This window comes from Aspergillus sclerotioniger, assembly GCF_003184525.1.
Source record: "Aspergillus sclerotioniger CBS 115572 chromosome Unknown BO94scaffold_5, whole genome shotgun sequence".
Lineage (NCBI taxonomy): Eukaryota > Fungi > Ascomycota > Eurotiomycetes > Eurotiales > Aspergillaceae > Aspergillus > Aspergillus sclerotioniger.
Genome location: NW_020290995.1, coordinates 1,271,717 through 1,282,889, shown reverse-complemented (window position 1 = coordinate 1,282,889; position 11,173 = coordinate 1,271,717). Strand labels below are relative to the sequence as shown.

The window sequence follows — 11,173 nt, the reverse complement described above, 5'->3', positions numbered from 1 at the left end:
CTGGACACGGAAGCTTCTAGATTGCGGTATTCCTCTTACGTGTACTACTGTAAGGTTAAGAAGTAAGGTCATCAAAATTACAAAACGTGTCCATTAGTGCCAAGAGCACTAATATGCCCGTCTAACCGTATACAGGCTAGTGTAATAAGGCTAGGGATTGGGAAAGAATTTGGAGAATCTGGGGTAGGCATGGTAATTGTGCAAGATACTGTACCTGGACACTGAAGACGCCCCAAATGGGAGAAGTGGTCTGTGTGCGGGCGTTGTGGAAGATGTCTGCGGGGTTATCTAGGTTGCCTTGTACCAACTTGATACTGTAGTGGGGGATAGCTGTTTGAGCCGTTGGGCCGAAGCGGAAGTGGGGTCTCGAGTGACGGCGAGGATCTCGAGTGACGGCAAGGATCTCGAAGGGGGCTTTCGGGAGATGAGGTTTCGAATGAGGGAACCTCCTTGTTTTCCCGTCGCGCCGGTGATTAATACCGCGCTCATTTTGCTGGATGCGAGCAATGGGTTGTTATAGTTGTACTGTATCTGAGATCAGGGTGAAGATTGGAGTTGTGTGGTTATACAGACACCAATTCCTCTGCCCCTCAACCATAGTTATATAGATTACAGTAAGCAAAGCGGTCATGCATCTTGCCAAGATGATCAAAAGTTCAGCCATCTACAGATTAGTTCAGCCCCTCGGACTTCGGTCTTAGATTGAGACCGTGCTGAGAATGACTTCAGCCACCTCGGGATGGCGTACGATGGCGTACACGTGGGCTGCTAGCGGAGTTGATGAGAAATCTCGGCCTCGGCGTCGGTGTCGGCCCCGAGACGCCACCAGTACTGACCAGTATTGACTAGTACTGACTAGTATTGACTAATTTCCGCCCCTCGGCCTTGAAATCCAGGCCGACGATCATCTCCGCTTCGTCATCGCCTTGGCATTCCTTCCGCCTCGATGAAGATCCAGGATTCACCAGGAGTTGCAATCCCTTGTCGACTCGGAGTAACGCGGCAGATGGCTGATTTAGCACCCACCCATCCATGTTCCACCGGCGGCGGCGAGCGGAGCTGCCATCGGTGCAACCGGAAGAAGATCCGTTGTAGCAAAACCGTGCCGTGCAACCATTGTGTTCGACTCGGCCTGGACTGCGTCTTTCCTGGTCCCGGTCGCGCCCCGCGGAGAAAGAAACGACCCTTGAAGGCGGAGCTGGTGGCTCGCCTGAAATCCCTCGAACAGGAGCTCACCGAGCTTACAGGCGGGTCGGATCGTGCCGAAGCACGCCGCGCTGGCCCTGGTGCAGCAGACGATGGCACGTTGATCGTGGATGGAGACTCGACTCAGTATCTCAATCACGAGGCTTTGATTGGCCTCGGGGGCCAGGTATGTTCAGAAAAGTACTTATTAATCTCCGGGCATTATTTTCAACTAATCTGTCACTCGGCCGGTCACTAGATCAAAGAGCTCCAGGACATTGTGGCCTCGTCTGGAGAAACCACAGAAGCGCCCGACAAGGGGTGCGCAGAACCAGAGCAAGGCAATGATACCAACTACTTTGTCTTTGGCTACTCGTCGCTCGCATATTCTCTCCGTGAATACCATCCCAACACCACTCACAGCCTTTGGCTGTGGCAGACTTACGAGCAGAATGTAGCACCCGTCGTCGCAATCTTTCACAAGCTATCTCTCCATAGAATGATCACCAAAGCTTCCACCAACTCCGAGTATCTCGACCGATCCTCCGAGGCTGTGGTCTTTGCAGTCTATTTCGCTGCAGCAACCAGTTTGAGACCGGACGATTGTCTTCGTTACCTGGGGGAAGAACACTCGGTGGTTCTACAGCGCTATCGCTTTGCTACCCAGCAAGCCCTGTCTCGAGCGGGTTTTCTCCAATCACGGTGTCTACCCGTCCTCCAGGCAACCGTGCTCTTTCTCACTTGTCTCCGAGGTGCAGGAGATGCCGACTTTGTCTGGACCATGGTAGCGGCTGTGCATCGGCTGGCCCAAGGCCTTGGAATCCATCGCGACGGGACGCACTTCGGGTTGACACCATTTGAAACTGAAATGCGTCGGCGGCTATGGTGGTCCATCTATCTATTAGATACCCAATCATCTGAGTCCTATCCCACGGGAAATCTCATTACTGAGGGAAGCTATGACACGAGGTTGCCCTTGAACATCAATGACTCTGACATTGCACCCGAGTCTATAGCACTACCCGAGGAGCATGTCGGCTTTTCTGAAATGACATTCTGCTTGATCCGATGTGAAATGACCGTTTTCGTTCGCCGGACTACCAACACTGGGTCTAGCGTGCATGAAGATCTGGACTTGGAGAGCCGTTTGTACGAACTAGAAAAGATCCACGCAAGGTTGCAGGAGCGATACCTCCGGTTCTGCGACGTATCCATCCCAATTCAATGGACCACAGCGACTGTTATCCGGCTGGCCTTGGCACGATTGTGGCTGGTCACCCATCTCCCACAGTGGCAGCTAAATGACCTCGCATCGGTATCTCCAAACCAGGAACAGTTGTTTTTGACTGCCGTCGAGGTGGTAGAGTTTGCCTATCTGTTGGAGACCGATCCGAGGACCTCGAAATGGTCTTGGCTCTTTGAGTCCTACATGCAATGGCATGCCGTGACATTCATTCTGGCTGAGATGTGTGCCCAGGCCCCATCACCCGAGACGGATCGAGCGTGGGTTGTAGTGAATCAAGCCGTTGAACGGTGGGCCAGCCGGGACTATCAAAGGGGAGGGGTGATGATGAAGCCCATCTCACGTCTCATGGAGCAAGCAGCTGCGGTGCATGGACGTACTGCGACTAACGTAGACAGCACCTTGCGATTGATTGCCGATCCGGAGGCATCTAAGTTTACAGCGCCTCTGATAGATGGCCACGAGACTGAGAATGCAACTCTGAGTCGAAGTGGTGAGGATATGGCGCCAATGGAGTTTTTAAATGAGGTCATGCTTGGAGAGAACACTTAGCCGTTATTGCACCGTTGTTAATTACTGCCATTCAAGCCGTGTTTCCGGTAATCTCTACCATTCTATTACACTTAGGATGTCTGATGATGACGGCACTGACTGAGCACTGTTACATTATTACCGCCACCTTGACATTACTTGAAATCTTCAGATTGATTTAATATTCTATACACGGTGATGGCTTCACATAGTCCGGCGGCCACATTACATGCTCAGCGCAAAGTAGGAGGTGGGTAGCTTGTCAACCGGCCACTTGGACATATATCCCTCCCAATCCACAGGCTTGATTTCGGGATACCGGGCGTTGTCCAACTGCGGGCCGACAAATGTCTGGCCGTTGATCCAGTAGTAGTAGAAGAAGCTAAGTGGTCAGTACGATACAAACAAATGATCAAGCAGCATGCTTACAGGGCCATATATCCGTAGATGTTCTGCGGGTTTTCAGATCGCAGGGCGTGCATATGCTTATACAACTCGTCCAACGAGCCGCGCTTTTCCAGAGTGGGCTTCACTCCATACACCTTCTCAAACGAGCTAGCAATATCGCGGATGCTGGCACGGCCACCGACAACTTCACAGGTCAGTCAAGCTCTCAAGCGGTCAACAAGCACTTACAGCGAAGAACTCCGGTGGCAGTAGAATCCAAGACAACCGTCGCCGTATAGCGAGCCGCATCATCATAAGTCGTTCCCTCCATGATCTCATCTCCCTCACCCCAGTACCTAAAGGTCATGGTGCTAGGATCGAGGATATTGAAAAAGGGGCTCAACACCGGCTCCATGAATCCGCCAATGAGAACATGAACTCCAGCGACATTGGTCTTTGTCTCCAGATACGCCTTGACATGGATCATGGGATCTTTAGGGAACAGCTGGCCCAGCTGCAGCTTTGTATAGTCCAGGGCCCAATCACTCGCCACGTAGCGGGCAACCTGGAGCTCATCACAGGCATCGATGAGCAGCTTCTGGCCATCAACCATCAACTCGTCATCGCCCAGATAGCAGCAGACGACGACGTCGCAGCCCTGAACAAAGGAGCGAACCGCCTCGCGGTCAAAGGCTTCACCTTGGATCAATTCGACCCGGGGAGATGAACTGATGCTCTCGGGCACCTTGGACGGAGTGCGACAGAATCCCTTGATGTTGGCTTCTTCGTGTGCCAGAAGGTGCGTGGCCAGAAGACGGGCAAACTTGCCAGTGATGCCTGCGATTCCTACCTTCATTTTGTTTGTATGGGGGGTTAAAGAGTAATGAGATGTTGTGAAGTAAGAGACAGAGATGCAGATGTTTGTTGTTGTCTTTAATCCGTCTGGGGTCGATGTTTTATACTGGTATAGTTGGGTTGCGGATTTGTCAGGGCCGCCACCGGGACTTAAAACAGGCCCGAGATGAGAAACCTTATTCATCGTCTGCCCATCTTCTTCAACCTACATTCTTCGAATTTCTTATTAGTATGATCAGGTCGAGAACAGCTGATGGGTGTCACCTACTCTGACTTGATATTTGGGAAACACGACTCTCAACCCGCTGTCGCATCTGTCAAAGAGTGTCAATAGACTGGGAGTAGCCACCCTGTCCCGTGACAGTGAAGGTCTATATGCTCTACTGGATTTGCCAGTGCTTCAATATGTGGCTTCATACAATGCAACCATAGTTTTGCAGTGATACTCCTTGCGGTCAACTACATTTGAGATTGTCCCGGCGACATTGAGACAGACAAGTGTCCTGGTGAGGCAAACTGACCCTCGGTCTCAGTCAAGTATAGTCTGAGTCATTGCTATGACGTTGATGAACGAGACAGCAAAGGATTTATGCATCCCTTTTTCTCAGCTCCACTGTCACTGGCGTGACATTCGGCAACGGGCAACCCGATCCGAATTATAACATCCGGGTTCCGAGGTTATTCGCATAGGGATCCACAGCGGGAAGACATGGTGATTCAGCATTCTTCATCCCTTATTTTAAGTTTGCAATCCAGTTCCTGCAGTTAATATTCATTCAACACACCTCTACATTCGTCTTTCTTGCACCATGTCATCTGGACTCACCATTCACCACCTGCGACTTTCTCAATCGGAGAGAATCATCTGGCTCTGCGAAGAACTCGGCATCCCCTACAACCTCAAATGCTACGACCGGCAACAACCCACACTGCAGGCTCCGGATGAGTACCGCCAGCTGCACTGGTCGGGTACCGCCCCGATTATCGAGGACAATGGAGTCATCCTTGGTGAGACCATGGCCATCACAGAATACATCCTGACCAAATACGGCAACGGACGTATCGTGGTACCTCCAAGCCACCCCAACTACGCAGACTACGTGTTCTGGCTGCACCGGGCGAACGGGTCTACAATGCCGGCTTTCATGGGCCTGATGTTCGGTCGACTAAGAGGTAGTGACGAGGACTTTGTTTCAAAAATGTCCGAAGCCCGCGTGAAAGCGACGTGCGAGGCGATGGAGAAGCAACTGAGCAAGTCCCGGTATCTAGCCGGGGACGAGTTCACCGCGGCAGATTGCGTGTCTGTTTTCCCGTTGACGACGCTACGGCTGTTCATCCCGTACGGTCTGGATGATTATCCGAATATTGTGCGGTATTTGGAACGCATTGGCCAGCGTGAGGCTTACAAGCGGGCTATGGAGAAGGGGGATCCGGATTTGGTGCCGGTGCTTACGGCTGCTGCGCCTGTGAAATCTCTGTTGTAGCCGTTTAGGGTGGCGATGTATATCTGTCTTGGTTACGGATGCAGCTTGTATAACAACTAGTGACGTGTGTACGACTTGCTCGGCAAGTATGTGAATATAATAAACTGAGTATTTTCCTGGGACATCTGCTTAACATCTGAACCCCAACCTAGTGTTTATTGTTGGAACTATTCACCTTGGAATTGTTCCACTAAACTAAGAGGTATCTCTTTTGGTCTAGTTGGGAAATTCTGTCATTTTTCATGCCTGTTACAATTTGCCTATTTTGAGATTATTTATGAAAGCAAGGAATCAGACTAATTCCGGTAGTATATTATACAGATGCATGGAGTTGTCCATGCGCTGACCAGTGTAATACTGATAGGATGAAACTAATGTCACCCTGATCGGCACCGTTGTTACGATTAGCGTGACTGTTTCCATCCGTCATTGATAAGCAGCTAGCATTGGACTATTGGACTGCATGGTTATTGCATTAAGCAATCAACAAGTGGGTCAGTCCTAGCGTGGCGCTTGACCTATCCCAATGCCGATAGCTACAAACAGTAAGCCCTATACTAGTAGCATTAGCAACTAACGCCAGGCAACATGATTCCTTATCATATTACTATAAGAATCTACTGGTTCTTGTGCCCAATCTCACCATCCCTGTTACCACGGCAATGATTAACGACTGCCTAGTATATCAGATGCAGTATATAACCCTATTCTACCCCCCTCTCACCTCCACCACTACAACCATCCATCCACCCACCTATCTACTAAACAAACACCACAACCACCCAATTTAAAATGACCTCCACACCCGACACCCCCACCACCGCACCACCAACAACAACAACCCCCCAAACCCTCACCATCCCCCTCACCATCCCCAACCGCGCCCCCCTAACCCTAACCATCACCATCACCCGCAACACCTCCCCACGCGACGTGGGCTTCCACCTCCTCTTCCCCTCCACCCCCATCACCTCCTTCCTCGACTTTCCCATCTGCCAAGCCACACTCACCCCATCTCAACCCTCCACAAGTACACCACCACCAACCGGCTACGCCTCCCTCTACGGCTGGATCCAATTCGTCCGCTCCCAGCCCCCATCTGAACCCCCTTCCCCCTCCCTATCCTCAAAAGACACCGAAAAAAAGAAAGAAATAGAAACATGGACCCACGACCCCCTCCCCCTAACCTCCAGCACCAACACCCCCTTCGCCTACTTCGGCCACCTACCCACCATGTTCGACGCGCCTGCCTACCCCGACGCCACAGAGATGGATTGGACTGCGCGGACGTTTCTGGTCTATGTGGATGATTGTCTGATGAGTCGGGTGGTGAGGCCGGTTGTTGCCTTCGAGTGGGGGTTTTTGGTCACGGATGGGAAGAAAGAGGTTAAGGGGGTTAGGGAGGTGGGGGTGGAGAGGTGGGAGGAGCATTTGGGGGGTTGGGGGGGAGGTTTGAGGGGTGGTGTTTTCTTAGAGGGGATTCTTAGGGTTTTGGGGTTAGGGTTGGGAGGGGGGATGTATGTTATGGTGTTGATGGTGGTGGGTGCGTGATATTCATGGGACTAGTGTTGTCTTTATTGTTGATTCTTCGAGTAATGTTGGAATAGCTTCTACTTTATATGCTAGTCATTAGAAGGGGTAGATTCTTTTTGGTCTCTGTAATAGTAAGCTTTGACAGGTTATAGGTTTGGAAGCTGCTTTGTCTCTAATAATACACTCTAAATCAGAATAACCAGGGTTTGAGTCCAGATAAGATTACTAGATGTTAATGTTTGTAGTATCTTGTATTTAGTTGCACCATATTCTGCTCAAGAGAGCTGCGTTGGAACATATAGTTATTATCTTTCATATTAATAATCAGAATGGATATATGATTTCCTTTCGATTTACAAATTGATTGATAGCTTGAGATTATAAGTCTAGAAACTATTGTGTCTCCTAGTACACAGTCTAAACTAGACCGGCCATAGTCAGAGTTCAAGTGTACATAGGTTTACTGAATCTTAATATTCAAATCGTATATTTAGTTACTATTAGATTACTCGTTTCTCTGTTCAAGTGGAGTGTGTCGGCTAATCTTCTACCTTCTACACTAGCAGTCAGATGGAATAAATCCTTTTTAGTCCCTTTGACAAGTAATATCATGGATCTATTGTTAAGGAAATTGTGGGTATATCGAGTATAGCCCTAACTGTGACGGCTGTCTAAGTTATTGGCCCTCTTCAAAGAATATTTGCACGTTAGTCCTAGGCAACAAGACGGTACGGACTCCATGTCGCGATCACAAGGAGCTTGACCAGTATAAGAGGCTATGTATCAGCAGCACATACCCAGACCTAATTCTTTGTCTGCTGGCTGTATCTGATATCATCCACACCACACGCCCATTTAACCGTTATGCATTAATTGCCTCCAAATCCTCCATCGCCATGAAATACAAGACGTAAGACAAAAGAATTCATTCCGGAACAGCAATCCTCTTCGCAGCATCCAGCTTCTCCACCGCCGCATGTCTCCCCATCATCTTCAACCACACCCTTAGATCAAACACCCCCTCACTCAAATCTTTCTTGTTACCCACAAACTTGAAAGTCGAGCCGTATTCCTTCACCGGCTCCTTGCCATCAGTATACATGATGATACACGGGCTTGCGCGATAATTGTTCGTCTCATACGCCGCCAGTTTCTCACCATCTTCCACACTGCGGACATGGTAGACCGGGTATTGACCCCACAGCTTACATCGATAGCCCATGATGTAAGCGGGTCGCAGAGTGGGTTCCTCGTCTAGGCCGAGAATTTCCGCGATCATGGAAGGGTCTGTCAGTGTGCCATATAAGAAGTATGGACCCGTCGGGGCATCAAACAAATCCACCCAGGGAGACGGTTCTGGTGCTTCGTAGAAGTAACCGCGAGGAGCACTCCTCAGCTTGAGAACAAAGGGGGAGATTTTGGAATGAGGATCCTCCGGCGGGGGCGGTGGGGGAGGGGCTGGGCGGCTGCCTTGGTCGGTGGCGGTTGGAGGAGACATTGCGATGGCTGTAACAAAGGAGGGGGAAATAGAGAAATAGAGAGAGCTAGCTACAAGGGGATTGACGGGGGATTGGTAGGCTTCATATAGAAAGGGAGGCGATGCGATGCGATGCGATCCCAGGTCATTATTGAAAGAGGAGGGAACCAATCAAGTCGCGAAAAATGCCGAGTAAAGGACAAGGCCAGCCCGCGTATTACTTATGTAATCATCGGGTGTCTTCCTCAGCCAATCAGCAATCTCGATTTCCACATACAAGGAACAAGGATCAATGATTGAATCCGCTTAGGCCTAGGTACCTAATACTAGTAGTGTACTCTGCTACTGAATAGCATCCATCTGGTTTGTGTCTCGGGACAGCGAGTATGGCGGCTACTGGGGATCGGCGCTCACGACGTGCGTGGTAACCATGTGCTCGGCCAATCGCACGCCCTGCTATATCAACGCCTAATTCCTTCGTGGGTCATATTGTGACCCCTTGACGCCATCCTAGTTTGACGGTTGGCTATCGTGGTGTTTTGCTTGAGATGCTACACGCGCCGAAGACACCCCCATGGAGCCGCCGAGGGTTTCTATTCTAATACACCCCGGCGTACACCAGAAGTCAAGGGTGCTCTGTGATTCCGTATCCATTGACATAAATAGGGTACCAGCCTGCATCCCTCTCTTCAAAGTCTCAAATACGACGCGGCGTGCTTTCTATCTGTTCAGCTTCGTCTTGTCTAAGAATTGTCCTCATCTCCTTCGTCCTATATATACGAAAATACATCCAAGCACTCTCCCGCTTGACCCCTCATGTCACACAACCCTCCCCCGCCTCCTCCTGCGCCCCCCGCACCCCCTCCGCCACAACGTCAGGTATGTTGGATGGTTGTGGACATCAGGTAAATGGTCGGTGATGCTTATATACTATCGCTAGCACCGAAACCCATTGCTTCTCCAGACGCTCCCAAATACCCTCCCGGTAGTTTTGGCATCGGGGTGGAAGTCGAATTCTTGTTGGAACCTCGTGGCAGATCCAGTGCCAGTCCCAGCATCCGTGACTTCTCTCAGAAGGTTGCATCAACCTACAATGCCTATTTGGCCGAGACAGGGTCCACCAGACACCCGCAAATGCACAATGCAATCGATGAAGCATATTTGGGACCCCAGTTTGCCGAGTGGTCTCTTGATTCGGATTCAACCATCGAGACGCCAAATAAAGGGCAAGCACCGTGTATGTCATGAAATCCCAGAGACTCGAGATATCCCCCGTTTACTAATATCCCGCAGAGGGGGTCTTGAATGTATTTCACCGATTTTCCGCGCCCACGCTGGCTCTCAATGGCGTCAACACATCGAATTTCTCTGGAGGTTTTTCTCCCTCCATTACGACATCAGCTCCAATGACAGTTGTGGCACACATGTCCATATCTCCCGGGTAGGGGGCTACTCGCTCACCAATCTCAAGAAAATATGCCAGAGCATCATCCACTTCGAGCCTGCCTTCGAAGCCCTCCTACCGGAATCGAGGCTCTCCAATGAATATTCTCGAAGCAATTGGTTGGATAACGCTAACTTCGGACATCGCAATCTGACGCGGAACCAAAGCATAGTCGTCATCGAACAAGCCACCAACATGAGAGAGCTGGTCCTTCTCATGAACCCGGACCACGATAAAATGTTTGGATGGAACTTTCTTTACCTGTTGAATAGCCCCCATGGGACCATCGAATTCAGACGAGGGCCCGCGAGCACGTCTGCGCAGAACGTCTTCGTCTACATCGAGGTCGCTATGTCATTCATCGAAGCTGCCATCCAGCTTGGGGGTCCTGAAAGCCTGTGCAAAGTTCCTGCGACTGTCGGCGGACTGCGTTGGTTTCTCCAGACCGCGAACCTCCCTGACCAGATGCCTGGGCTTTATGATTCTAGATACCTCGAGGTATTCTTCGCTAGCAAAGCCGACAGTGTATTCCGGGAACCTATGCCGCTCGGCACGCTTTCCGCGCACAAGCTCAACAAACTTGCAAGAAAGAAGGAAGAGGACAAGAGGAAGAATATCGCGATGATTAAAATGTTGCATGAACCGTACTGGAGCTAAGTATCTTGTTTGGAACCCCAGTTTTTCTAATCTCTTATACTCCGTCTCGTGTTTTTGGTTTGTGACTTTTGCTATCGTTTATTTGCATGTATATGTCCGTTTTGTTTTGACCGTGGGTGTATTTTGGACTTGGTTGTGTGGGTTGCGTGTACTATTTTGTCGCGGTTCAACTTCCCGGTTGTATGCGGCTATACTATGTACTAGATCTATCTATAGATAGATGGATATAGAATGATATACGGACGCATGGCAGGGATTAAAATGGTGAGTGTTCTGGTGTAAAGCAAAGCATCAGCATAACTGTCTAGAAAAAAAGTGTCTTTTCCTCGGGACAGGAGGTGATACGCGCCGTAAATAAATATTCCATATAATCAAAA

General features: G+C 50.1%; 6 protein-coding genes across 6 annotated transcripts; 4 read left to right on the top strand and 2 right to left on the bottom strand.

Moving 5' to 3' along the window:
• Window positions 1–749: 749 nt before the first annotated feature.
• On the top strand, window positions 750–3,425 carry BO94DRAFT_563780 (Zn(II)2Cys6 transcription factor; the record flags this gene model as incomplete). The annotated part of the gene is made up of 4 exons (XM_025614377.1): window positions 750–754; window positions 1,060–1,372; window positions 1,445–2,688; window positions 2,728–3,425. The coding sequence occupies 4 exons, from the start codon at window positions 750–752 to the stop codon at window positions 2,978–2,980; spliced, it is 1,815 nt and encodes a 604-aa protein (XP_025471102.1). The 3' UTR covers window positions 2,981–3,425.
• Window positions 3,083–4,729, bottom strand: BO94DRAFT_328842 (NmrA-like family protein). Its single transcript, XM_025606960.1, has 4 exons — window positions 4,470–4,729; window positions 3,596–4,406; window positions 3,389–3,551; window positions 3,083–3,341 (listed from the first exon to the last, which is right to left on the bottom strand). The coding sequence occupies exons 2-4, from the start codon at window positions 4,383–4,385 to the stop codon at window positions 3,185–3,187; spliced, it is 1,110 nt and encodes a 369-aa protein (XP_025471101.1). The 5' UTR covers window positions 4,386–4,406; window positions 4,470–4,729; the 3' UTR covers window positions 3,083–3,184.
• A 205-nt stretch (window positions 4,730–4,934) lies between these two features.
• On the top strand, window positions 4,935–5,813 carry BO94DRAFT_532281 (glutathione S-transferase family protein). Its single transcript, XM_025611093.1, has one exon. It carries the CDS (start codon window positions 5,011–5,013, stop codon window positions 5,683–5,685), a length of 675 nt encoding a protein of 224 aa, XP_025471100.1. The 5' UTR covers window positions 4,935–5,010; the 3' UTR covers window positions 5,686–5,813.
• Window positions 5,814–6,351: 538 nt separating this feature from the next.
• BO94DRAFT_613392 (uncharacterized protein) lies at window positions 6,352–7,401 on the top strand. The gene has a single exon (XM_025616698.1). It carries the CDS (start codon window positions 6,478–6,480, stop codon window positions 7,234–7,236), a length of 759 nt encoding a protein of 252 aa, XP_025471099.1. The 5' UTR covers window positions 6,352–6,477; the 3' UTR covers window positions 7,237–7,401.
• Window positions 7,402–7,900: 499 nt separating this feature from the next.
• Window positions 7,901–8,820, bottom strand: BO94DRAFT_532280 (uncharacterized protein). Its single transcript, XM_025611092.1, has one exon. It carries the CDS (start codon window positions 8,714–8,716, stop codon window positions 8,144–8,146), a length of 573 nt encoding a protein of 190 aa, XP_025471098.1. The 5' UTR covers window positions 8,717–8,820; the 3' UTR covers window positions 7,901–8,143.
• Window positions 8,821–9,511: 691 nt separating this feature from the next.
• On the top strand, window positions 9,512–10,796 carry BO94DRAFT_563775 (uncharacterized protein; the record flags this gene model as incomplete). Its single annotated transcript, XM_025614376.1, has 3 exons — window positions 9,512–9,578; window positions 9,636–9,932; window positions 9,991–10,796. 3 exons carry the CDS (start codon window positions 9,512–9,514, stop codon window positions 10,794–10,796), a joined length of 1,170 nt encoding a protein of 389 aa, XP_025471097.1.
• Window positions 10,797–11,173: the final 377 nt, after the last annotated feature.

Bases quoted from the DNA above. Each gene is read 5' to 3' on its own strand.
- BO94DRAFT_328842 (XM_025606960.1), bottom strand. From the start codon at position 4,385: ATGAATAAGGTTTCTCATCTCGGGCCTGTTTTAAGTCCCGGTGGCGGC. The intron at 3,552-3,595 runs GTAAGTGCTTGT...TGACCTGTGAAG, and splicing joins TGCCACCGGAGTTCTTCGCT to TTGTCGGTGGCCGTGCCAGC. The intron at 3,342-3,388 runs GTAAGCATGCTG...CTGACCACTTAG, and splicing joins ATCTACGGATATATGGCCCT to CTTCTTCTACTACTACTGGA.
- BO94DRAFT_613392 (XM_025616698.1), top strand. From the start codon at position 6,478: ATGACCTCCACACCCGACACCCCCACCACCGCACCACCAACAACAACA.
- BO94DRAFT_532281 (XM_025611093.1), top strand. From the start codon at position 5,011: ATGTCATCTGGACTCACCATTCACCACCTGCGACTTTCTCAATCGGAG.
- BO94DRAFT_532280 (XM_025611092.1), bottom strand. From the start codon at position 8,716: ATGTCTCCTCCAACCGCCACCGACCAAGGCAGCCGCCCAGCCCCTCCC.